General features: G+C 58.5%; 9 protein-coding genes and 1 pseudogene across 9 annotated transcripts in view; 5 read left to right on the forward strand and 5 right to left on the reverse strand.

Annotated features, from left to right (window-relative positions):
* Positions 1-112: 112 nt before the first annotated feature.
* ACA1_069920 (ATPase, aminophospholipid transporter, putative) lies at positions 113-6,861 on the reverse strand (the record flags this gene model as incomplete). The annotated part of the gene is made up of 27 exons (XM_004352883.1): positions 113-195; positions 285-391; positions 486-577; positions 706-803; positions 957-1,051; positions 1,151-1,318; positions 1,469-1,609; positions 1,763-1,878; positions 2,026-2,133; positions 2,197-2,415; positions 2,504-2,788; positions 2,873-3,121; positions 3,211-3,309; positions 3,414-3,497; positions 3,589-3,723; positions 3,961-4,053; positions 4,246-4,410; positions 4,507-4,831; positions 4,966-5,048; positions 5,123-5,232; positions 5,307-5,386; positions 5,509-5,627; positions 5,719-5,823; positions 5,965-6,063; positions 6,228-6,268; positions 6,356-6,557; positions 6,685-6,861. 27 exons carry the CDS (start codon positions 6,859-6,861, stop codon positions 113-115), a joined length of 3,678 nt encoding a protein of 1,225 aa, XP_004352935.1.
* Positions 6,862-7,148: 287 nt separating this feature from the next.
* Positions 7,149-9,304, reverse strand: ACA1_069930 (glycosyl transferase; the record flags this gene model as incomplete). Its single annotated transcript, XM_004352884.1, has 5 exons — positions 7,149-7,679; positions 7,773-7,931; positions 8,016-8,461; positions 8,615-8,717; positions 9,275-9,304. 5 exons carry the CDS (start codon positions 9,302-9,304, stop codon positions 7,149-7,151), a joined length of 1,269 nt encoding a protein of 422 aa, XP_004352936.1.
* Positions 9,305-9,333: 29 nt separating this feature from the next.
* Positions 9,334-10,810, forward strand: ACA1_069940 (uncharacterized protein; the record flags this gene model as incomplete). Its single annotated transcript, XM_004352885.1, has 7 exons — positions 9,334-9,389; positions 9,669-9,736; positions 9,832-9,945; positions 10,106-10,147; positions 10,267-10,340; positions 10,474-10,545; positions 10,682-10,810. 7 exons carry the CDS (start codon positions 9,334-9,336, stop codon positions 10,808-10,810), a joined length of 555 nt encoding a protein of 184 aa, XP_004352937.1.
* A 152-nt stretch (positions 10,811-10,962) lies between these two features.
* Positions 10,963-11,486, reverse strand: ACA1_069950 (uncharacterized protein; the record flags this gene model as incomplete). Its single annotated transcript, XM_004352886.1, has 3 exons — positions 10,963-11,052; positions 11,179-11,285; positions 11,381-11,486. The coding sequence occupies 3 exons, from the start codon at positions 11,484-11,486 to the stop codon at positions 10,963-10,965; spliced, it is 303 nt and encodes a 100-aa protein (XP_004352938.1).
* Positions 11,487-11,769: 283 nt separating this feature from the next.
* On the reverse strand, positions 11,770-13,182 carry ACA1_069960 (C16orf68, putative; the record flags this gene model as incomplete). Its single annotated transcript, XM_004352887.1, is given in 7 exon segments — positions 11,770-11,891; positions 11,993-12,150; positions 12,260-12,335; positions 12,439-12,708; positions 12,802-12,952; positions 13,025-13,121; positions 13,136-13,182. The coding sequence occupies 7 exon segments, from the start codon at positions 13,180-13,182 to the stop codon at positions 11,770-11,772; spliced, it is 921 nt and encodes a 306-aa protein (XP_004352939.1).
* A 250-nt stretch (positions 13,183-13,432) lies between these two features.
* Positions 13,433-14,038, forward strand: ACA1_069970 (OHCU decarboxylase; the record flags this gene model as incomplete). Its single annotated transcript, XM_004352888.1, has 1 exon — positions 13,433-14,038. The coding sequence occupies one exon, from the start codon at positions 13,433-13,435 to the stop codon at positions 14,036-14,038; it is 606 nt and encodes a 201-aa protein (XP_004352940.1).
* Positions 14,039-15,432: 1,394 nt separating this feature from the next.
* ACA1_069980 (glycosyl transferase, group 1 family protein) lies at positions 15,433-16,751 on the forward strand (the record flags this gene model as incomplete). Its single annotated transcript, XM_004352889.1, has 3 exons — positions 15,433-15,849; positions 15,934-16,092; positions 16,188-16,751. 3 exons carry the CDS (start codon positions 15,433-15,435, stop codon positions 16,749-16,751), a joined length of 1,140 nt encoding a protein of 379 aa, XP_004352941.1.
* Positions 16,752-17,038: 287 nt separating this feature from the next.
* Positions 17,039-18,523, forward strand: ACA1_069990 (annotated as a pseudogene).
* A 267-nt stretch (positions 18,524-18,790) lies between these two features.
* Positions 18,791-19,671, forward strand: ACA1_070000 (uncharacterized protein; the record flags this gene model as incomplete). Its single annotated transcript, XM_004352890.1, has 4 exons — positions 18,791-18,846; positions 18,944-19,068; positions 19,166-19,353; positions 19,498-19,671. The coding sequence occupies 4 exons, from the start codon at positions 18,791-18,793 to the stop codon at positions 19,669-19,671; spliced, it is 543 nt and encodes a 180-aa protein (XP_004352942.1).
* A 100-nt stretch (positions 19,672-19,771) lies between these two features.
* ACA1_070010 (C2 domain containing protein) overlaps positions 19,772-24,740 on the reverse strand; it is a gene marked incomplete at both ends in the record, with an annotated part of 5,708 nt that continues 739 nt past the window's right edge. Inside the window, 19 exons of the mRNA XM_004352891.1 lie at positions 19,772-19,926; positions 20,029-20,138; positions 20,229-20,364; positions 20,444-20,584; positions 20,799-20,914; positions 21,046-21,161; positions 21,270-21,392; positions 21,526-21,621; positions 21,750-21,836; positions 21,990-22,076; positions 22,203-22,331; positions 22,432-22,620; positions 22,878-22,943; positions 23,160-23,285; positions 23,411-23,704; positions 23,826-23,969; positions 24,052-24,120; positions 24,232-24,347; positions 24,464-24,713. Of these exons, the coding sequence (XP_004352943.1) occupies positions 19,772-19,926; positions 20,029-20,138; positions 20,229-20,364; positions 20,444-20,584; positions 20,799-20,914; positions 21,046-21,161; positions 21,270-21,392; positions 21,526-21,621; positions 21,750-21,836; positions 21,990-22,076; positions 22,203-22,331; positions 22,432-22,620; positions 22,878-22,943; positions 23,160-23,285; positions 23,411-23,704; positions 23,826-23,969; positions 24,052-24,120; positions 24,232-24,347; positions 24,464-24,713 (2,550 nt within the window). The remainder of the gene's footprint in view (positions 19,927-20,028; positions 20,139-20,228; positions 20,365-20,443; positions 20,585-20,798; positions 20,915-21,045; positions 21,162-21,269; positions 21,393-21,525; positions 21,622-21,749; positions 21,837-21,989; positions 22,077-22,202; positions 22,332-22,431; positions 22,621-22,877; positions 22,944-23,159; positions 23,286-23,410; positions 23,705-23,825; positions 23,970-24,051; positions 24,121-24,231; positions 24,348-24,463; positions 24,714-24,740) is intronic.

Below are 24,740 nucleotides of genomic sequence, written 5' to 3' on the forward strand. Positions count from 1 at the left end.
TCTCAAGAGAACGTGCAGCCGCATTCTAACTTCTTCGACTCTAGTAAAAAAATATATTGATGCAAGCTCGGGGGAGTTTCGCTTGCTGTTGGGGCCAGGCCTTGTCTTTGCTTCACAAGTGCTTCTTGCCGAAGGTCCCGTAGGCGATCGCCTCCGCCGTGCCGCCGCTCTCCTCCGAATACGAGTACCCGAGGTCTGTTCGGGCAACACCATTCCAGTAAGCAAGCAGCACAGTTTGACAACTGAAAATGGCGGGTCACCGGGGGGGGGGCAGCTGCACGTACAGGGGCGGGCTGCGCCGGCTTCGGCCTTCTTGCGCGGGCGCTTGCGCTGCACCTTTTCCACCTCCTGGATGATGTGGTACGTGTCTGGCCGATAGGCTCGCACCACGCTGCGTGGACCCACCCCCCAAAAATTAGCCCCTTTCCATGACACGCGCCCCACCGCACACGACACCACACACGCGCGAGGGGCGGAGAAGGTACTATTTCCAGGTGAAGTCGCGCAGGAGAGCGATGAAGATGATGATGAGGAGCGCAAGGTAGAACTGCGGCGTGGCCACCTGCCGGAAGATGACCTGCACATGTGAAGCGCGTGTGCGTGTGCGGTGGCGCGTGTGCGTGTGCGGTGGAGATTTGGGGGGGGGGTGAGCGGTTGCACGCGCCGGTGAGCACAGGGCAACTGGGGGGGGAGGATATTGCGTACGAAGAAGACCTCCTCGCCGAAGGGGAAGAAGGGGAGGGCCGACGCGATCTGCCACACCGCCTCGAACCCGAGGAACACCACCAACGAACCCCACACCGCTACACGACACGCACAACACGCACGACACGCACACGCACACGCACGACACGCACACGCACGACACGCACACACACGCACGACACACGCAGGGGCATGAGCGCTAATGAATCATTCCTCGCATTCCATCAGAGGGCACAAGCGATGATCGGTACCGACGTGGTGGAGGTAGGTCCAGGACCGGATCTCGAGCGCCAGCTTGCCCGTGACCAGCAGAAGCACCGCCGCGTACGCCAGCGAGCCCATATACCTGCGTTCATTTAAGGTGGCGCAATACGTATTGATTGTTTTTAAGAAGGCTGGCCACCTAAGCTCGTAATTTTAAGGTGGCGGGCGGGCGGGGTGGTACCAGAGGCCCTGGTTTTTGCCGCTGGCGTCGCCGATGCCGTCGTAGTGGATGAAGGCGATGACGACCACCACCACGACCGAGTGGAACACCGAGTTGACGAGCCACCCCAGGAACACCCAAATGTTGAACTGCGTCCGCTGCCGCGATGTCCCATACAGCCCCGGATATCTACGCACAACGCGCGATTCGTGTGAGTCGTGTGAGTCGTGTGTGCCGTGTGTCGTGTCGTGTCGTGGGTCGTGTCGTGTGTCGTGTGTGTCGTGTGTGTCGTGTGTGACATAGGTGCTGTGCGTGTCGTGTGTCGTGTGGAGGAAATACCGGAGGGCCATGCGGTCGGACACGTCGCGGTCGAAGAAGCCGACGATGATGACGGGCAGGAGGGTGAAGAGCACGTTGTAGAGCGCCAGCGTCCACCGCTCGTACAGACTCTGGCCCGACCACCCGTTGTACAGATTGAACCTATGTGGCCACCCCACGCGTGCGTGTGCGATGAGACACACGCACACACATATGGCACACAGTCGACAAAAGAAAGTAGGAAGGCGCGCGTGGAATGTGTTGTGTGTTGTGTGGAATGTGTTGCGTGTTGCGTGGAATGTGTGGCTGGCATACCAGTACTGGGTCAGGTAGAGGACGATGTTCTTGTAGAAGGAGTAGAGAATGACCTTGGCCAGGCGGTGGTACGAATGCCGCCCGTGCACCAGCAGCAGCCGCGACAAAAACCGGAACTGCGGCGGCACCATGGCATGTTGGCGTCAGTTACACCCGCGACACGCACACGACACACGACACACGACACACGACACACGACACACGACACACGACACACGACACACAGATGATGACGTCAGCACAGGTGCGGGGAGAGTCAGTACCTGGGCGATGGCGTAGTCGGAGGCGCGGGCCGCTTGCAGGCCCTCCTCGCCAGAGATGCCGATGCCCACGTGCGCTTCCTGCCACGTCATCGAATAAAAAATCCACGTCTGCACACCCACCCACCGCACACGCACACACGTGTGTCGTGTCGTGTCGTTGGTCGTGTGTACCTTGATCATGGAGACGTCGTTGGCGCCGTCGCCGATGGCGAGGGTGATGGCGCCCTTGACGTTCTCGCGCACGAGGCGCACGACCTCGGCCTTCTGGAGCGGCGACACGCGACAGCAGATCACCGCCCTGCAGCCCTGGCACAGCTCCAGGAACAGCTTGCGCGTGTCCGGCTCGAGCGCCGCAATCAGCGTCTCCCCGTCGATCACCACTCCCGCCTTCTGAACAATGCGTGTGCGGTGCGTGTGCGCGGTCGCGCATGAGTGTGTGCGGTCGGGCGTGTGCGGTGGTGCGTGTGCGTGTGCGTACGGCGTTGGGGACGAGACGGGTGAGGGCCTGTTCGATGTGTCGCTTGGTGGCGCCCGGGTTGGCGACGTTGAGCACGATCACGTCGGTGTCGGCCGTGAGCTGGCCCGACGCGTAGCCGATGTTGATGGCCGTCTCCTGGCGGTCGCCCGTCAGCACCCAGATCTTGATGCCGGCCTGCGACAGCTTGACGATCGTCTCCGGCACGCCGTCCTGCAGCTTGTCTTCGATGCCCGTCGCGCCCAACAGCACCAAGTTCTTCTCGATCTTCTCCGCCACCTCCGATAACTAAACTCCCAAAAAGAAAAAGAAAAGTGAGTGCCACGTCAGCCGCTGCAGAGAATTGATGTCGACAGAGGGAATGCGACGTACGCGCTGCTCGCGGAGGAGGATGGCGACGGCGGCGCGCTTGTACTCCTTGTTCCAGCGGTGGTAGGCCTCCTCGTCGAGCTCGGCGTAGGCGCAGCACAGGGTGCGCAGGCCGGCCGAGGCGAAGTCCTGCAGGTTCGTCATCGTCACCTCGGCGTAGGGCTGGTCGGCGGCCAGGCGCGCAAAGATGACGTCATCCGCGCCCTTGATGTAGAGCCGCAGCCGGCCGTCGGGGCACCGGCAAATGACCGACTGTCGCACAGCGACCCAGCAACCAATCAGATACGTGACGACACGACACGACACGACACGACACGACACGACACGACACACTACAGTACCATTCGCTTGCGCTCGGATGTGAATTCAAGAATGTTGAGAATTTCAAAGTCGAGGTCCTCACCTTCGACTTTGATCGTGATCGACGTGGGCTCACGGTACTGGTGACACGACACGACACGCACGACACGCATGACACACACGAGAGGTGAGCGCTGCGCATGTGTCCGAACAAGAACCTAGGAGCGGGTCCTCTCGCACATACGTGGAAGACAAAGTTCATCGACTGCGCCGCGGAGACGAGGGCGGCCTCGTCCGGGGACGACGCCATGTACGCCACGGTCCCGTCCTGCGGCACCCGACGGCGATGTTGTGAGTAGGTCGCATTTGAAAAAAGAAAAGAGAAAAGAGAAAAAGAAAAGAGAGGCGTTGAGGCGTACGGGCTTGGCCTGGGGCACGACGGTGTGGCACACGGCGAGGAGGGTCAGGAAGTGGCGCACGGTTTGCGCCTCGTTGGTGTCCTGCGAGTTAAGGGCGGCCAGCAGCTGCTCCCCGTCGAACCCCTCGTCGGGCTCCTGCAGCAGAGGAAAACACATTCATGTGTCGACACGAGTGTCATCACACTTTCGACCGAAACGACCAATAACCAACCAATAAAAAGAGAAATGGTGATGAAGGTGATGAAGAAGATGATAACCTCCTTCTCGGGAGTTGCTCCGTCGCCAACCGTCTAGAAAAAGCAAACCGAGAAAAGAGAAAAAGAATCGATAAGAAAAAAACAAAAAGAGAGAGTTGACTCGAGGACAACGTACCCGTTCGGTGAGCGTGAACGAATCGGAGGTGCGCGTGTGTGCAGGCACGGCGATTACCACCTCTTCCTCTTCCTCCTCATCGTCCGACCCAGCCTGCGAGCACGTCGGCGATGATTGAATGTCGAGCAAAGAAACATAATTAATTGTACACAATATAACCAACAAAAATTCCATAATTAATAATAATAACGAAATAAAAATTAGACAATTTATAACGATAAAATAATTAAATAAAAAGACAAACAAAAACGAAAAAGAAACAATGCAAACTGGGGGGAGACGTACGCCTTCGGCGTCGTGCGGCGCGGGGCCTGTTTGTGGGATGCCGTAGACGGTACCCGCCACGGTGCAGCTGCGGAAGAGCATGCGGTTCTGCGTGAGGGTGCCGGTCTTGTCCGAGAAGATGTAACTGATTTGGCCCAGCTCCTCGTTCAAGTTCGATGTACGCGCCTGCGTGAACCAGCCCGCCACATTCAGCCGCACGACACACGACGCACGACGCACGACACACGACACACGACACACGACACACGCTACACAACGAACCTGCGCGGCGGTGTCGCTGGCTTCGTGGTACATGCGCAGGTCGTGGTTGATGAAGTAGGCCTGGCCGAACTTGACGATCTCCATGGTGATGTAGAGCGAGATGGGGATCAGGTTGTTGAGGAGGATGATGAAGGTGATGAACGACAGCGCGCCGTTGGCCGCCGCCGAGCCCTCCAGCTGGAGGTACCACGCGTCCTCGAGCTGCTTGGTGTAGATCGTGTTGGCCACCGCCGCGCCGGCGCAGAGCAGCAGCTGCATGGCGAACACCGCGAGGATCATCCAATTGGTGGTCCGCTCCACGTTGCTCCGCTTGTGCGGCGATTCACTAAACGTATGTGGTGTGTGTGTGTGTGTGTGTGTGGTGTATGTGGTGTGTGTGGTGTGTGTGTGTGTCGACAAGCGTGTGAGTTGACAGATCCGGTCTGCATCCGATGCGCTCCACCGGGGGGGGGGGCATACGTCGAATTCTGCATGAGCCGGGTGTCGTGGCCCGTGTAGACTGCGATGCCGTAGGCCCACTCCGTGTTGCGTACCATCGCGCCCTGTGGTATGCACCACCACTGATTAGTGCTGCGCGTGCGGTGCGGTGCGTGCATGCAATGCGTGGCGGACGAACGCGAAGCAGGAGCTGCTTGACGCCGACGGAGAGCGGCGCGGAGCCCTCGATGTGCAGCGATCCGCTGAAGCTGTACAGATGCCTGCTGGGACCCTCGCACTCGATATCACCTGCCGAGGCGCACATAAAAATTCAAGATATGTAAAGAATAAAAAAACATCAGGCAACCCTCGGGCACACGCACCGCGCAGGTCGGCCAGCGCCGCGGGGTCGGTCAGGTGGGAGGTCTCCGGCAGCGCCTGTCGGATCTTGAGATTGGTTTCACTGTAACGCATGCACGCATGCACATAAAAGGAAAGATGAATGAGCTCATTCCGGAACGGTCCTGACGCTGATGGTGGTGATAGCGGTGAGTGAGTGCGGGAGTGGGCGGGCGTCGGACGAACCCGTCGAGGTTCGCGGTCTGGATGTAGGCGGTGCCGTGCGGCAGGGACGAGGAGAGGAGGATGAGGTCGGCGGGAATGTACTGGTCCTCCTGGAGCCGGACAATGTCTCCCACGCGCACCTGCGAATACCCACAGATGAGCATTGCATGTACACACGGCACACACGACACACACGACACGACACACACCACACACACAAGTGCTGGCTACAGAGACGGAGTGGCGTGCCTGGTGCCATTTGACGACTGTAAGTTGGCCATTGCGGGTGATCTCTACTTCGGTGTTATTCACGGCTGCGTCTTGTCGGTGTCGCGCCTGCGCAGCATAAATCGAAACACAACACACGCGCGACGCACACGACACACATGTGACACGCACGAGCAAGTGGTCAGAGTGGCGCGTACGGAGGCCAACCGAGAGAAGATGGAGGTATGAGATCTGGGAACGGAAACGCACAATGTCTTCGACGATTTCCTTGAGGGCGGTGATCGTGAGCACGATCACGAGCGGGACCAGCGTGGTGAATCGTCCCGTAGGCGAGAGCCCGGGAATCAACTACACACGTGCGAGCAACGAGAGCAGATGGTTAGGCGTGTGCGTGAGTGCGTGTGTGGTGTGTGTCGTGCGTGTCGTGTGTGTGTGTGTGTGTGTCGTGTGTGTGTGTGTGTGTGTCGTGTGTGTCGTGTCGTGTCGTGTCATGTTATGTGAGGCGTGCGCACCTGGAAACCGGAGATCATGAGGAAGTAGATGTTGGCCAACCCTGCAAGAAGGCAACCGAAATCAGCGCATCATCACACGTGGTACACGTCAATGATAACGTCAGAGGGCAGAGGGCAGGAGAGCGCACGTTTGAACTGTTCGATGAGATTCTTGGGAATGAAGGTGAGGATGGTGTATTTGGAGGTCGTCACGGCGTTGTTGCCCTTCTTGATGGCCGCGCCCTCGCGCCACGTCCCATCACCATTGATTCGCAACCGTCGTTCGCGACCACCTCCGCCGTCGCCGTCGCCCTTCTTCCCGTCGTGCCCGCCGCTGCCCGATGACGAGTGCTGCACACAAGGCCCCGACAAATAAAATAAACAATAATTATGTGAAATACTTATTCGTAAATATGCGGGGGAATATTGTAAAATAAAAACTATAAATATCAAAATAAAAAAGGGCCACTCAAGGTACCTTGTTGAGGAGGGGAGCGGTCTCGGTTTCGTCCCCGCTGGAACCATCGCTATCATGGTCACCACCTTCGTGCCTGCCACCAACCGCGGAGGCCCTTGGCTGGTGTTGCATCATTGCGGGCACCTCGTCGAGCGAAGTGTTCGTGGAGAGGAGATCGCCGGCCGGTTGCTGCAGCATTCGCCCCAGATCTTCCTCTCCCTTCTTCCTTCTGATGGACGTAGAACGCTGCGTGCTGGAAACGAAATCAAACCAGTTTTGATTATGATCAATTCGCCGTTCGCTTGGCCGAGGTTTCTTTTTCCTTTTCTTGGGCCACAAATTTGTATTTATCTATTTCATTTATTTATTTGTGTAATTTATTTCTACACATTGCATCGTAGAGGCCTGCTCTAAGCTTCTTTCTCTGGAGACATCGGTGCTTCAGGCACAAGAAACATAACAGGGTCATTTGTTAAAAAGCAGACTTATTCCTGTTTCTCTGACACATCGTTGTCGTCGTTGTGTACATTTTGGTGGGTGAGCATCATCTGGGGCAGCACCTTGCCGAACAGATTCTGCATGCGGTCCCGGAAGTCGTCGCGGTCGTCCTCGAATCGCACACGCGCGAACTCGCCCATCGAGCGCACCTTGTCCAACCTGAGCTGGTCGTCGTTTTCGTTCTTCCCGATGAGGCCGAAGTACTTCTCCATGGCCTTCTCCAGGTCGGTCGGGCCGACGACGCAGGCCTGGTTGCCGGGGAGGGGCGACTGATAGAGCGAGGCCGAGGTGAGCTGGCACGGGATGAGCACGCCGAAGTGGTCCTGCACCATGTCGTTCATGGGCGCCCAGTTGGTGGTCATGACCAGCGCGCCCAGGGCACGAGCCTCGTTGATGTAGTGGCCGAAGCCCTCCTCGCGGCTCGGGCACAGGTGAACGCCCGACGACTGCTGGAGCCGAAGCAGCTCCTCGTCGGCCAGGCGCTTGGTGTAGAGGATTAAGTTCTCTTGGATCATGACCTACACCAAAGAACATACCAATATGTCAGTGAACTGCAATATAACTGTTGGTATGTAGGTAGATATGTACAACATGTGCATGTGGGAACGTACCCCGGTCCTGTTGGGCCAGGAGTTGTAGGCGCAGTCGGCGCACTCGTGCTCCGCGCGGAAGTAGCGATTGTTGTGCATGAAGTCGGTAAGGTGGAGCCTGGGCCACTCGGGGTGCTTCCGCCAGGTGTCGTACACCACGTCGGACCCCTTGTTGAGCGACTGCATCGCCACAATAACTTCACGTCAGTCTCATTGCGTGCGGTGGTGCTTGTGCGATCGTGTGTGCCGTGGCAGATCTGGTACCTTGCCGCCGACGTGGATGAACTGGGTGAAGTCCTGTTGTATGGCGGGGAGGCTGGCGAGCTTCTCGCGCGGGTCGGCCGAGGTGTGCCCGACGTAGAAGACGTCGAGGCCCAGTGGCGTGTGCTCCCGGGAGTAGTTACGGAGGTATTGGTCGACCAGCTCCTGGGCCATCACTGACTTGCACACGATGGCGTCGAGCAGGCGGTAGAGCCGTATGTCGTGGATGATGTCTTGGTTGATGACGAACATGTTGTAGCGCCCGACCACGAGCCAGGGATGGCGCAGCCTCTCGACCAGCACCTGGATGTTGGCAACGCCGGCCGCCGCGGACTCGGGTGTCGGGTATTCGCGCATGTTGAAGATTTCCACGACGTAGCCGAGGCCCTCGAGAAGGTCCCGGTAGATGACGACGTCCGTCCACAGTCCGCCGGAATGACTGTGTTCACCTATTTGGAGACAAGCACACTTGAACTTTAAGGGGCCGTCTCTTCTGTTTGGAAGGTACTAGATTCGAACGAAAGGGGTGGCATTGCTATGAACTGTTAATAACAATGAGGGAGGAAGAAGGTGAAGAGTGGGAGGGGGGGTGATGATGGTACTTTCGTAGATGAGGCGGGCGGTGAGGTTGCGGAGGCTGGGAGCGTCGCCGGAGGTGGAGTTGGCGGGCAGCAGAGAGGAGAGGGATTGCGAGCCCTCGGTGGACTGTTGGCTTGGGTGATCAGCGGAGTGGTAGAAGAAGAGGAGTCGAGGGGAGAAGAAGAAGAAGAAGAAGCAAGCGCACCAGGTTGGTTGTGAAGAGAGATGAAGCAAAGGAAGAGGATGTGTTTGTTTGAGTCACCTGCAGGAGCCACCATAAGACAACCAGGAGGGAGGGCGCCACCAAGTAGGCGCCACCTTTTCGTAGGGTTATCATCGCCTATGTGTGTGGCGGTGTGTAATGTGCGAAGGTGGGAGGTACGCAGCTTGTTGTTCTCCGGCGGTACAAATTGGATTGGCTAGAAAAAGGAAAGGTGTGCCAAAGACAGAGACCATTAAAGTCCACAAAAGGAACATTGGTACCAGCAAGCAGCGCAGGCGGTCCCCATTGCCCAAGTAGGGACCCACTGCTGCGCTCTCCTTGGATCTATTGATGGGAAGGAATGGGTGGTTAGTGAGCCACAGGGCACTGCACTTCAACATTTTCTGGATCTATTGTTGCACCATACAGATCATGGCTGAGTTCATAAAGAAAATACCAGGCATGTGCTGAGATCAGGTACCTGTCCCCTGCCCTGATCTAAGTGGTGCATGGCTATGGGTGCCTGACTTGAGCAGCACCATGAAGCTGCTGCTCAAGCTCAAGCACTACTTCATCCTGAGCTGCAAGGGTAAGGGGTTACCCTTCAAGCAGCACACTGCCACAGCTCACCATACAGCATTTTTAATTCATTTTAAATTGGGCAAAAACAACAAGGTTTCTTCGTTTTCTTGGGTCACAAACTTCTCATTTTTCTTTTACTTTTATTTATTGATTGATAATGAACTCGCGCGATGTCATTCAGGCGGCACTCCTGGAACTTCAGACCTGGTACGCCGTGCTGCTTGCATTAATCAAACGCTTGCGTGTAGCCAAGATTTCAAATTTTGATTTTTGCGATGTGGTGTGGCGTGTAGCGCGGACAAGTGGAGCACGTTGCATCGACGAGGGGAGGGCCTGCTCTCTTCCTTCTCTGGAGACATCGGTGCGTCCCCTCCATCTCTCCACACGCGTTCAGCTCCCCGCGCCCTTACACAAGACAACCCCGCACTCTCGCCGGGATGTTGGCCAACCAAGCAGCGTCGGTCGTGGAGCCTGGACACGAGGACGAGGCCGCAGCCGAGCGATCCATCCGCGACCAGGTGGGCGGCATCACTGCACCGAGCCGCGGCTTGTCGGCCTCATCACTGCAGGGTACACTTCTTTTTTCCACATTTTCTCTTGTGCCCGGCTCTGGGCGCCCAACGTTTGTTGTCAGCACTGGTGTGAGCCTTCTCACCACCACCACCACCACCACCACCACCACCACCACCACCACCACCACCACCACCACCACCACCATTGCATCATACAGCCGAGAAGCGGTTGAGCGATCTTCGGGCAGTCATGGACGAATGTGCGTAGTAAGGCGCTCGCTTGGCGTTCTCGTGATGATCATCTTGCACAGCTGGCACAGCTGACACGACTGACGAGCGTGGTCGCCGTTGTTGGTGTTGTTGTGGTTGTTGACGACAGTGGGCCGACTGCTGACCAAGATGGAAGATATCGTGATCGCGGCCAAGCGCACGGCCGGCAGCTACAGATCGCAGGTAACAAACAAATGCGCGTGTAGTACGGACTGGGGGACCACGTGCGGTTTGTTGAGTTGGGCCTTCGTGTGTGCGTGTGGTGTGTGTCGTGTGTTCACAGGAGTTGCTTTTGCGAGGGCGCTTCGGCGCACAGCAATCGGTGATGGACCGCCTGCACCTGATGGCCGAATGCCTTGGCCTCCACCAATCCGAGTACGAACTCAAGGTGCGACCGCACACGCACCACCGCACACGACCAACAACTACACGACACACGCACCGCCGCACGCGCGAGTTTTAGGTGGCAGTTGACTGACATAGGAAAACGGACACATGCGGCGTTGTTGGGGGGGGGGGCGCAGGAGAGCATAGTGGGCTCGCTGACCTTTTCGATGTCCTCGCTCACGCTGACCACCCACCTTATGGCCTGGAAGGCCAAGCCCTTCGCCGGCGAGTGGCAACGCACCGCCGCTTCCGTGGGCTCCTCTTGAACAAGAGCCACACCTCCCCCCCCTCCTTCTTCTTCGTTCCTCTTCGTTCTTTTCCTTCATTCTTCGTTCTTGTGTGGACAGAGCGTTCACGCGCGCGGTTGTTTCTTCATTCTTCATTTTGATGAAAAAGTGAACGGCCAACAGCTCTTCTTCTAGAACTGGTTGAGGACCTTCTCGGTCTGCTGGGCGAACTTGGGCTGGCCCTGGGTCTCCTTGGCCGTCAGGTCCTGCTTGAAGCCCGGCTGCGCGATACCCGGCTGTTCCATGCATTTCCCCCAACTACCGGGTGAGTACGATCGCGCGACACGACACGACACGACACACGCACAACCAACGACACAACACACGAGCGCGAGGTGCCGTGGTACCGAGGGGTGCTTCTTGGTGGCCTTCTTGCTCGGCTGCTTGACGTCGCCGGACCGCGAGATCACCTTCTCGCCCACCTTGAGGTGTTGGGGCACCTCGTGCAGTTTCTCTGTTTGTTGATGATGAGCCAAGCGGACGCGACTGAGCACCAACCACAAGAAGGAGAAGAAGCAAAAAAACAAGAAGAGGACAAAGGGAACGTACCAGCTCGGTCGGCGTCGATCTCGGCGCTCTGCCAGGCCTTGCTGATCTCGGGCTTGTTGATGTGCTCCGTCCCCGAGCGCCACGTCTTCTTCGGTCCAGTCGACATCTTTCTTCTGCACTCTCTCTGTGTGTGTGTGTTGTGGTGTTCTTGTGTTTCTTCTTCTCTCTGTGTGTGTGTGGTGTTTGGGTTGGCACTGTTATATGGGTGCGGGGATGTCGGACGCATCATCTGAGCAGGCTATCAATTCGCGCTGCATCTCGCCTGAAAGCGAGAGAGGGTTCGACAGGTGGTGGCACGCGCACCTCGTGGTTTCCACCTCTGCAACTGCCCAATGAATCGTTTCCTCTTATTTATTTTTTATTTTGTGCGCGTGTTTGATTGGCCTGGCTTAGCTTCGAGCCAGGCGCAGAGTCCATAGCTCAAGCTCAGCAACGCGCTCATAGTCGAATCGCTGGGGCACATCGGCCACATCAATGCGTCGTCCCTCCAACCGTGGCCGTGGCCGTGGCTCTGTCGTTGTGTTCATCAATCGTGTGATGACTTGGGAACATCACACATGTGTGACACACGCGACACTCATGACACGCTATGTAGAGTGTGGCGTTACGTACTTGGTGGTGATGAAGAACAACACGGCTCGGCGTCCAGGTCGACGAAGAAGGAGCGAAAATGGTCGTAGGCCTTGCTCGTGGGTGCCAGGTCCTCAAGGGTGAAGTTGATCCGCTTTTCGATGGACAGCACCAGCACCCGATCGCCGCGCAGCATTTCTCTACGTGCCAGACACGACACGACACGACACGACACGACACGACACGACACGACACGACACGACACACGGACAGTGAAAGATAAAGCCGTCAGGGACCTGCGGACCCAACCCCCCGACAGTGATGGGACGAGAGCAGTACTCGAGCAAGCCGAAGAGAGCAGTGGTGAGGTGGTCTTCGTAGATCACTGCATGTCGACACAACACACGCCGCACGACATGCATGGCACGACACACGTAAAGAAAGCGAAGGTGAGGTGCTGCATGGGGTCAAGGCCGCAGCCGACTCACCATCGGCGGCGAGAAGCACAGATATGCGCTGGCATTCGGCCACGTCGGCCTGGGTCCACTCGTAGGGAGGTCCCGCAGCCTCGTCGCCGCTGTGGTCCGCTGCCGGGCGGACGGCCGGTTCTGCTGCGTTGGTTGGCGAGGCGCGAAACCATGCGGGCGGAGGCGCGAGCCAGTCCAGCTTGCGCACGCGCACGACGTCCTCGTGCGCAAAGAGGTGCCGATTGAGCTGCCCGTTCTTCTCGCAGTTGGCCAACACCTCGTCGTCGTAGTCTGACTCGATCGAACGCACCGCACGCACGCGGTGAGTGTCACGATTGCCGCACACGACACGACACACACCACTGTAAGGTGCCGTGTGGTTACCTGTGAACCACACGCGCGACGCGTGTCGGGCCATGATTAGCCCAGCCAACCCGGCGCCGGCGCCCAGCTCGAGCGCGTGCACGTCGTGCCATCGGCCCGCGTCCTGCTCGCGCATGATGTAATCCGCCAGCACCAGGCTGCCTCGCCACACCTGTTGGGCGCTCATCGTGAGCGCGTGTGTGTGTGCGTGTTGCTTCGTGTGCGTGTGCGGTCGTGTGCGTACTTGCAGGCCGACGGCGGGGAGGGTGGTGCGGAGGGCGTGAAGGAGGGTCACTACACCGGTGACCTGCCGCCGTCGCTCATCACCAGTGCTCACAGCCCTGCGCCGAGGCACGACCAGATCGCCTTCTTCATCCACGCCGGCTTCGTCATCATCTGCATCTTGCGGCTCCTTCTCCCCATCTACCGCCCCCACATCTGTGTAGAGCGGAAATCTAGAGAGATAGAGCTCGCCAGCAACATCGCCAGAGGATGCTGGCACCTCGTGCACCATGTGCACTTCTGAGACGAGCCAATCGACATCCTCATCTTCTGGCTCCATCTTGCTTCAGTTGAGTGATTTTCGTTGCTCCTCACCCCCAGACGACAGAAATTTCTGAAACGCTTGAGTCGATCATAGCAGAACGAAGAGATGACGTCCACATTGCCGCGCAGGCTCGCACTAGAGGAAGTGAATGCGTTCAACGCAGAGGATTTTCATCGTTTGTTTGATTCCATCTTCGAGCATTCGCCCTGGGTGACCGAGGGCGCGTGGCAGCTGTGGACCGGCTCGTACGGCAAGGTGCCCCTGCGCAGCGCTGTGCATTTGTGGAGCCTCTTCAGCGTAGCGCTCTATGGCGCGAGCAAGGAGGATCAGATGCGATTGATCCGTGCCCATCCTTCGCTGGGCGATGTAGCGCGCATCGCCACCGATGAATCGCGTAGCGAGCAACGAGGAGCGGGTCTCCTGTCGAATCTCACGCCCGAGGAGCATGCTGAGCTTCTGCGGCTCAACAGCGCCTACTCCAGCAAGCACGCCTTCCCCTTCATCCTGGCCGTCAAGGGGCACGACAAGCACAGCATCGTTGCTCATCTGCGCCGGAGGGCGGAGAATGCCACCGAAATTGAATTCGACGAGGCTCTCGATCAAATCGCGCGCATCGGCTGGTTCCGATTGCTCGACAAGATCGACGACGGACGCACGCCCCCTTCGACCCAGCCCCCCACCTCTCTCCCCCCGACCAAAGCAGGTCTGTAGCCATCTATCCCGCTCATTCAAATCAAAATCGATTTCCAACTCTCTTGGCCCATTCCTTGGCGTGTAACGCAGGACTGCTCAATCGAGCCAATCACCAAACGGCTGGCCCATACCAGTGGGTGGTGGAAGCTTTGGCCAGGCTCACCCACAGAGAACTGTACATGGTGATGTGGTCACTATGCGTTGGTCCACCCGCCGTCCACTCACCGACCAGTTTAAAGTACCCACACACGCACAGCGGTCAAATTGGTGGAAATTCCCAGACGTTCTGGTCACGTGTGCGGCCGGCCCTGATCTGGCTCGCCCTGCATGCTCCCCTCAAGCTGGGGGCGGATCATGAAACTTCCGGGGGACCACGCCCAAAAGAACACCACAGCAAGGCCATCAAGCCGGCACATGGTGGCCCTAGGCCCAGCATCGCCGCGAAAACTCCCAGAGGACGACGCGCTCAACCAGCACCTCAGCCCGGTACGCGGCTCATAAGGCCGGGCGCAAACAAACTGAACCTATTTTGCCGCCTTCCTCCTCTTCGTTGTCACCTTCTCCGTCCACGAAGCATCAGGGAAGTGTGAACGCTCTCACTCCACCGCAATCTCTCTGAGCACCTCCACCTCCTCCCTGGCTCACCACCAAACCGCAGAGAGCCAACACGTCAGCCGCGACCTTCTCTAGTTGGTTGGCTTGACTGGGCCTTGACACCTCCAACCATCATCACCATCATCACCATCGCACATCACACACCACCACATAGACGATGACGACCCTACGAAGATGCTGCGCCTACTTGGTGCCCTCCCTGGTCGTCTGGTGGCTCCTCCTCCAGGTCTTCTGGATGGCCCGAACAAACACCTCTTCTTCCTCCTCCTCTTCCTCTGCTTCTTCTCTCTTCACAACCAACCTGGCGCGAGGCGCCCCCTTGTCTTCTTCTTCTTCTTCTTCCCTCGACTCCTCTTCCTCCTCTACTACTCTTACCACCCGAGCCAACAGCCCCGCCGAGAGCGCGCGGAGAGTCGGCTCGCGGTCCCTCTCCTCTCTGCTGCCCGCCAACTCCACCTCCGGCGACTCCCCCAGCCTCCGCATCCCCGCTCCCCTCACCGCCCGCCTCATCTACGAAGGTACCTTCATCACCCCCCCCCCTATCTTCACCTTCTTCACCATCGTCAACATCACCGCCCTCCCTCAATGTTATCAGTTCATAGCAATGCCATCTCTTTCGTTCGTATTTCTGTAGCCTGTAACTTCCAGCAGGAAATTGAGATTTTACAGCTCCGCTGGTGATTGGCCGGTTATATCTTTATCTGGTCACCAGATGATCTTGCTGGTGCGACTGTATATTTACATATTTGTGTGTTTGTCTCCGAACAGGTAAATACAATCGGTCCGGCGGGCTGTGGATGGACGTTGTCATCTACCGGGACCTTCTCGAGGGCCTCGGCTACGCCGTGGAAATCGCCAACACGCGCGAACACCCGACGCCCAAGTCTGCGGCGGCCGGCGTGGCCGACATCCAGGTGCTGTTCGAGAGGCTGCACCACCCGTGGCTCGTGGTCGGGCGCTACAACATGTTCGTCATCAACCACGAGATCAAGCACGAGATAAGGCTCTACCGCCTGCTCGACGCCATTGTGTGCAAGTCGATGGTGGCCAAGAAGCTGGTCGACCGCCACCTCCGGAACTACGCCCGGCGGCGCTCGCCGCTCGACCTCGACGTCTTCTACGTCGGGCACACCTCGGCCGACCCGCGCGAGAAGCTCGCCAGCCTCCCCGCCGTAGAGCAGGACTTCACCCAGTTCATCCACGTCGGCGGCAAGGTACCAGATCTGCCACGGCACACATGATCGCACAAGCACCACCGCACGCAATGAGACTGACGTGAAGTTGTTGTGGCGATGCAGTCGATCAACAAGGGGTCGGACGTGGTGTACGACACCTGGCGGAAGCACCCCGAGTGGCCCAGGCTCCACCTGGTCGACTTCAAGCACAGCGAGCGCTACTTCCGCGCGGAGCACGAGTGCGCCGACTGCGCCTACAACTCCTGGCCCAACAGGACCGGGGTACGTTCCGACGTGCACATGTTGTACATATCTGCTTCACACCCACCATGTATAGCGAACTGACATATTCGTCTTCATCTTCTTTTTGTGTGTAGGTCATGGTCCAAGAGAACTTGATCATCTATACCGAGCGCCTGGCCGACGAGGAGCTGCTTCGGCTCCAGCAGTCGTCGGGCGTTCACCTGTGCCCGAGCCGCGAGGAGGGCTTCGGCCACTACATCAACGAGGCCCGCGCCCTGGGCGCGCTGGTCATGACCACCAACTGGGCGCCCATGAACGACATGGTGCAGGACCACTTCGGCGTGCTCATCCCGTGCCAGCTCACCTCGACCTCGCTCTATCAGTCGTCTCTGCCCGGCAACCAGGCCTGCCGCGTCGGCCCGACCGACCTGGAGAAGGCCATGGAGAAGTACTTCGGCCTCATCAGCAAGAAGACCAACAACGAAAACGACAACAACAACAACAACGACAAGAACGAAAACGACGACCAGCTCAGGTTGGACAAGGTGCGCTCGATGGGCGAGTTCGCGCGTGTGCGATTCGAGGACGACCGCGACGACTTCCGGGACCGCATGCAGAATCTGTTCGGCAAGGTGCTGCCCCAGATGGTGCTCACCCACCAAAATGTACACAACGACGATATCAATGTAGAACAGTAAAGTAAAACTACTATTTATTTGTACCCATAAACCAACAGCACACAAACATGGACATGTTGAGTCTCAATATTGAACCGGAGACCTCCGGAGTCGGAGTGAATGTGTAGCGACCATCGACGGCTCGTGGAGTTGTCAGTCGATTTGCCGCAAGCAAAAAACTGTGCCGCTACCCCCCCCTTCACGCTGACAAATACCGCGTGTCTCCACTCACGGCTTTTGTTTCTTCTTGATCTCGCGCGAAGTGCAAACTTGTAGCAGACATCTTCACACAATCTCCATCTACAACAATGTTGGCCGGCAAGGACAAGTACCGCAACGAGCTCATCGAGAACGCCGTACGTACCACGCACGGTTTGTGCGCTACTTGATGAGCAGTGGCTCTTCATCATTTAATTATTCTTTTTTTGCGATTGTGCGCCTTTTTCGTGGGTGATGTCTCATTTTTCCCGAATTGCAGCGCGCGATCGCCACCCCTGGCAAGGGTATCCTCGCTGCTGACGAGTCGACTGGCACCATCGGCAGCCGCTTCAACTCGATCAACCTCGAGAACACCGAGGCCAACAGGCAGGCCTACCGCCAGCTGCTCTTCACCACCGAGGGTACTGGATTCTTTTAATCTTTTGCATTCCTACCTTTTCAACCAACAGCTTCGATACGCGTAGCGCCACAAATTCATCACTGTGCGCTACACGCGCACGTAACTCTGAGATTTGATGAACATCTTCTAATTTCCCCTGTGCCACGTGCGATTCCTCTTCGCTCGCAGGAATCGAGAAGTACATCAGCGGTGTGATCCTGTTCGACGAGACCTTCTGGCAGAAGACCGACGACGGTGTGCTCTTCACCGACCTGCTCAAGTCCAAGGGTATCCTGCCCGGTATCAAGGTGGACAAGGGCGTCAAGCCCCTCCGCGGCACCAACGGCGAGACCTACACCCAGGGCTTCGACGACCTCGACGTGCGCTGCGCCAAGTACTACGCCAACGGTGCCCGCTTCGCCAAGTGGTACGTGCTTCGACTTTAAGACGACGTAGAGGCTTGGAGACAAGTACTACTAGACTTGTAGTAACATGTGTAGTGCTTCTTCTTCTACTTCTTTGCTGATGCTCGTTCGTTTTCAGGCGTGCGGTGATCAAGATCGACACCAAGACCAACTGCCCCTCTGAGATCGGCATCGAGGAGAACGTGCGCGGTCTGGCCCGGTATGCGGCCATCTGCCAGGACAACGGCCTCGTGCCCATCGTCGAGCCCGAGATCCTCATGGACGGCGACCACCCGATCGAGGTCTCCGTGCAGGTGACCCAGCGCGTGCTCGCCGCCACCTACAAGGCCCTCCACGACGCCAACGTCCTGCTCGAGGGCACCCTCCTCAAGCCCAACATGGTCCTCGCCGGCATGGCCGGCACCAAGGCCAAGGCCGCCGACGTCGCCGCCGCCACCGTCACCGTGCTCTCCCGCACCGTGCCCCCGGCCGTGCCCGGCATCACCTTCCTCTCCGGTGGTCAGTCCGAGGAGGAGGCCTCGCTCAACCTCAACGCCATGAACGCGCTCAAGGGCATCAAGAAGCCGTGGACCCTCTCCTTCTCGTACGGCCGAGCACTGCAGCACTCCACCATCAAGGCCTGGGCCGGCAAGCCCGAGAACATCAAGGCCGCCCAGCAGGTCCTCATCGCCCGCGCGCTGGCCAACTCGCAGGCCACCCTCGGCGAGTACCAGGGCTCCGCCGACTCGGCCGCCTCCGAGTCCCTCTACGTCTCCAACTACACCTACTAGACAAGCTATCCACTGTCTATGTCAGGTGACTTGTTGTTCCTGTTCTTCATCTTCATCTTCAAATAGACAGAACAGAGCACATCACTTCCCACCTCAGAATTATATTTTGGCGCACTATTTGCGAAAGAATTCGTGGAACTTATTTGCATACTTTCTTTCTTTCCTTGTTCTGGCTAAGGGAAAAGAAAAGTTTGTGCTTTTGGTTCTCTGAACTGAAGCTCTCGTCCCAGTCCCAGCAACACATCAACCACACAACTCCACAAAACCATGGCCTCTTCCGATAACGCCGAGCTGCTTGCCCAACTCAAGAAGAAGGGCTGGACGTACGCTCCCCCCCAATTTTTCTATTATTTAATTTATTCTATTAAATGTTTCACACTTTCTATTGTTTTTTAATATTTACTTTTTTATTCCTCCTAGCCATGTGCGCAAGTTTGCGCCGGTGTGGGCTCAGAAGCTGACGGTCGCCACCGAAGTCCACACGCTCGAGGGCGTCGAGCGCGCCCCCGCCGGCCACATGCTCTGCCGCGGCGTCGCCGGCGAACGTACGGTTCCTCACCACACCGCACGACACACGCCCACCGCACGCACTGAATTTGTCGTGTGTGCGGTCGTACGTGTGTGTGTGCGGTGGTTGCGCAGTGTGGCCGCAGCAGGAGGAGCGGCTGCTGGCCAAGTACAAGCCGACCGGCACCTATGACGGGCCGTGGCGCAAGTACGTGCCCGACCCCAAGCAGCAGGGCTTCTTCGCCTCCCCGGCGCCCCACGACTTCGTCCTCCACACCTCCTACGGCGTCATGCACGGCAAGAAGGGCGACTACGTCCTCAAGGTTCGTGTCGTGTGTGCGGTGTGTGCGGTGCGTGTTGTGTGCCGTGTGTGCGGTTTCTTACACGTTTTTTTCTTCTTTTTTTCTCTTTTTTTTATATTTTTTATTTTTTTTCTCTTTTGCTTCTTGAAAATGAACGAACGACAGAACTTTGCGGATGGCAATGTGGAGGTGCCGAGGGACGTGTGGGTGGTGGACCGGAAGCTGTTCAACAGGACCTACACCAAGATGATCACCCAGACGGACGTGGGCGCCATCTCGGCTTTCCTCAAGCTCTCCGGCGCCGGCGCGGCCGAACAGCAGAAGCTGCCCCAGGCCTAAGAAAACAGCAAGACACACTTTTGTATTCACAGCACATTAAAAACAAAAACAACGGAGCGCACGCGACCGCACGACACGCACGCGACCGCACGCGCGGCGATCACGACGGTTGGGCCGGAAGGGTGGCGGGGGCGCGGTTGGTGGAGAGGAGGTTGACGACGGCCTCTGCGTCGAAGTAGTGGTGCTGGACCGCGATCCGCTGGTTGCCGTACCGGATCACGTTCACCGTCACGCCGTGCAGGATCACCTCCTCCCCTGCAACAGCACACGCCGTGACACACACCACGACACACGCCGCACGACACGCAACACGCGCGTGAGCCATGATGGGGGGGGCTAGGGTGGTGGTGGGAGTACCGAGAGGGGTGTGGCCGAGGAAGGGTCCGTCGTTGGTGGCGCGCGCCTTCCAGCGCACGATGGCGTGGTACTGGCCCTCCACGCTCACGCTCTCGCAAATGAAACGCACGCTGTGCGTGCGGTACGTGTGTGCGGTGAGGCGCGTGCGGTGGGCGAGACACGCGCGGGTCTAGGCGGGGGGGGGGCGGTGGGCAAAGTACCGCGGGAAGGCGGTGAGGAGGGCGGAGACGTGGGTGTAGACCCCCTCCACGCCGTGCAGCGGCCCGAGCGCCGCCTCGCCGTTGGCCGCGAGTCCGCCGTGCACCACGCAGTCGGCCGTGAACAGCTCCTCGATCACTGCACCGCCCCATGCACGCGTAAGCGCGTGTCGTGCCATGCCGCGCGTGTCGTGCGTGTGTGTGTGCGTGTGACGTACGGTGGATCTGGCGTCGGTTGATGATTTCTTCAAAGTAGCGCGTGGCCAGGTAGCGCCGGGCGACCACCTCGTTCATCTCCACCGGCACCACCGGCGCCGGCGCCGTCGGCGGTCGCACCACCGCGTACACGATCTCCATATCTGCTCCATCGCCATCATCACCATCATCACCATCATCAACCACCATCAATCATCAATCATCAACCACCATCAACCATCATCACCATCATCACCATCATCAAACATTAACAACAATCACCATCAACCATCATCACGACGACGACCATGGTGGTTGATTGATGATAGTTGATGATAGTTGATGGTGATTAGAGAGGGCTGTGGTCGGCGTCCGTACCGATGCGTTGGCCGGGGAAGGGGAAGCGGAACTTGAGGCGGGCGGGCCAGACCAGGCGGTCGCGCACCATGTTCTGAATGGCGTGGAACACCCAATGCCGCAGCTTCGGCAGTGAACTGTAACCAAAATAAGGAGAAAGGAGCCGATTGGCCACCGGTTAACCCTAAGGTGTCAGCCAATCAGCCGAACGACAACAAACTGACTCGCAGGCGATTGGAGGAGGGATTGGGGGGGGGCGTAGTAGTACCTGACGGGCAGTTTGCGTCCGTCGATGTAGAGGGTGATGCCCACGTTGAGCTCCGGCAGCCGATTGAAGCACGCCCACCACTTGGCGCTCACGTCCGCCGGACAATACACCTTCAACTGTTCCATGACACACGACACGACACACGACACATGACACGACACGACACGCACACACGTGGAGGAGTGAGGGGGCGGGTGGGGCGGTGGGGGCGGGCGGGGGGATACCTTGCCGGCGAGGAGGTGGATGTTGATGACGACGACGAGCGGGATCTGCACGATGCCCTTCGTGAGGAAGGTCGACACGCGCAGGCTGACCCCGTTCGAGTAGTTGATGTCGATCTCCCCCAGCTGCGCGCACACCACACCAACGCAACACAACACATGTGTTGGAATGCGATGAACGCACACGACACACGACACACGACACACGACACACGACACGACACGACACGACACGACACGCACACACGCACACACGCACCATTTCGTTGGGGATGTCGGTGGTGCAGGCGCGCATGCCCTTGAAGATGTCCTTCATGCTCTGGCCCAGGTCGAAGTCCTCCAGAACCAACGGACCCTGCGACACGACACGCACAGCGACACGACACGCACGGCACAGGACGCACACGACAGAGAGATGAGAATGTGGGGCGGGGGTCGGGGGATGGTCACGCAAGCGAGGGACGCGGGGGCGGTGGTACGTACCAAGGCCGGGGGCCGGCGCACTGCGGAGAGCTTGCCGCCGAGCTTCTTCATGAGCACGTGCCGCATGATCGACGACGTGCGCATGTCCTACGCACACGACGCACACGACGCACGACACACACGACACACGACACACACGACACACACGACACGACACGACACACACGACACACACGACACACACGACACACGTTCAGGAATGGGAAAGGAATGCGACAGGAATGTGTTGAATGTGTTTACCTCGAAGTGGCGTGCGATGAGGATGCTGAGGTAGGGCACCGGCACCATCTTCGCGCTCGCCGGGATCGAGAACAGCCCCTCGCTCGTCTGGAGACACACGACACCCACAGCACGACACGCACACACACGCAGTCGTCACATCGCGTGTGTCGTGTCGCGTGTGTCGTGTGTGCGTGTGCGATGGCGCGGTGGTGTCGTGTGCGGTGGAAATACCTGGAGGCTGTGTGCGGAGTAGTTGATGGCGTAGAACCAGTCGTCCATGGCCATCTTCGACCCGGCCCGCAGCAGGCACCGGTGCGTGCGGCCGTGCGCCTTGTACGACTTCAGCTGTGCCCCGCTCGGCTGCGCACCACCCACCACCACCATCAGCACACCGCACACGCACGCACGTCACCGCACACGCATGCACCACCGCACACAACAGGGGGGGTGGAGTGATTACGGTTTCGCGGAGGAAGATGGGTTTGTTGGCCGGTTGCACGATCTCGAAGGCGAAGCGCAGCTTTTTGTTGGCCTTCTCGGCCGATTTGCCGTTGGCCATCTTCTTGGCCTTCTCCACCGACTTGTGGGTGGCGATGCGCACCCGCACCTCGCACCCCCGGAAATCGATCATCCCCAACAGCTTCTTCTTCTGCACGACACGACACACACGACACACACGACACACACGACACACACGACACACACGACACACACGACACACACGACACACAGACACACACGACACACACGACACACACGACACACACGACACACACGACACACACGACACACACGACACACACGACACACACGACACACACGACACACACGACACACACGACACACACGACACGACATAGAGTCAATAATGAAATCGATAAAATCAAAACGATTGCTGCGGTCGACCTTTTGGTTCTTCCAATAGACGAGGTGGCCGTCGTCGGCAAGCGAAAACCAACGCTCCTTCCACACCTGTGCCGCACGACACGACCAACGACACACAACACGCACGACACACGACACACGACACACGACGCACGACACACGACACACGACACACGACACACGACACACGACACACGACACACGACACACGACACGACACGCACGTCACGACAGGAGAGGGTCACAGAGGGTTCGAGGGAAGGGGGTGCGGTGGGTGAGGTGGTCGACTGAGGGCACACAGACCTTGAGGGTGCGGATCTGGAGGGGTCCCTCCTGGCGCAGGATGGCCTCTTTGGAGACGCCGCTCGCCTCGTCCTCGGTCACCACCGTGTCGAGCCCGTCGTCCAAGTCCGCCAGGTCCACCCCCTCCTGCACCCCCCCCCACAAAAAGTCAATTTATTTATTTATTTACGTTAATAAATAAATAGATTTATAAATATAAATTACGAATAAAATGATAAATAATTATTTATAATAGGAAAAAGGGGGCGTACGGCTGACGGGGGAGCGGAGCGGGGGGTGGAGGGAGGAGAGGGGGGCTTTTTGTGGGGCTCGCCGACGCCGCCCAGGGACGGAGGGCCGGAGATCGGCTGAACCGGCGCCGGACGCGGCTCCTCGCTGCTCCTGGGCGCCGGGACCGGTCCCGAGCCCAACGCCGCGGTGCTGCCGCTGCCGGTGGCGCTGGTGGTGGTCTCCACGACCCTCTCGTCCGCGCGCTTGCTCGTCGGCGCCGGCACGGCGCCGCCTTCGTTCGGCTCCTCGGCCCGCTTCTTGTTCTCATCCTGCTCCTGCCCGTCAGCAACACGACACACACGCAACACGACACGACACGACACGACCAAAGACACGACCAAAGACACGACCAACGACACGACACGACACGACACGACACACGACAGGCACGGGTACCTTGGATCGAAGGGTGGCGGAGAGGTAGAGGCGGCCGGTGGCGGGGATCTGCATTTTGTCGTTCTTGGCGAGGCCCATCATCGGCAGACACACGGGTGTCTCCTCGCCCACCCGCAGCTGCTTCAGCTCCAGCACCGCCGTGCCCTTTGCATGGAGTTGGGCGAATGTGCGAGGAATGTTGAGTCTCAAGCGAGGAATGCGAAGGAGTGTAGCAGGAATGTCGTACCAGTGGCTTGGACTTGCCGATGTTCTCGTGGTCGCGCACATCGAACAGAATCCGGTCCTGCTCCGGGTCCTGCACTCGCCACCACCCGATCGGCGTCATTCTGTGTCGTGTGTCGTGTGCGTCGTGCGTCGTGTCGTGTCGTGTCGTGTGTGTCGTGCGTTGTGTGCGGTGCGTGTGTACCTGGACTTTGGTGAAGCTGAAGCTCTGGTGCCACTCGGGGTTGAGGGTGTTGGAGATGTACTTGGTCTTGAACTTCTGCCCGCACCCGCTCAACCGCACCTGCGGATCCGAAAGCCCTGCGTTGGCCATCCGCGACATGACACGACACGACACGCGCGCACAACGCATGACACACGACACACACAGTGAGTCGTCGTGTTGCGTGCGTGCGTGCGCGAGTGCGGCGGTTTACCGTTGCGGTTGGCGGCGACCAGGTCCGCGGCGCTCTGGACCACGAGGTCGAGCGCGTACTGGGGCTCGCCCAATTGGCCGCTCTTCTTCCGCCCGCGCGCTGTCGACACGGCCGGCGACGACGACGTCCACGCCGCCGTCGGAGACAGCGTCGACTGCGAAGCCGACGAAGCCAACGAATCCTCCGACAGCAGCCGCTTGCTGCTCGTGTTCTTCTTCTCCTTCTTTTCCTTCTTCTTCTCTTTCTTTTCCTTCTTCTCCTTCTTGAGGCTGTTGCT

The sequence above is a fragment of the Acanthamoeba castellanii genome (genome assembly GCF_000313135.1).
Source record: "Acanthamoeba castellanii str. Neff unplaced genomic scaffold scf7180000084603, whole genome shotgun sequence".
In the NCBI taxonomy this organism is placed as follows: Eukaryota; Discosea; order Longamoebia; family Acanthamoebidae; genus Acanthamoeba; species Acanthamoeba castellanii.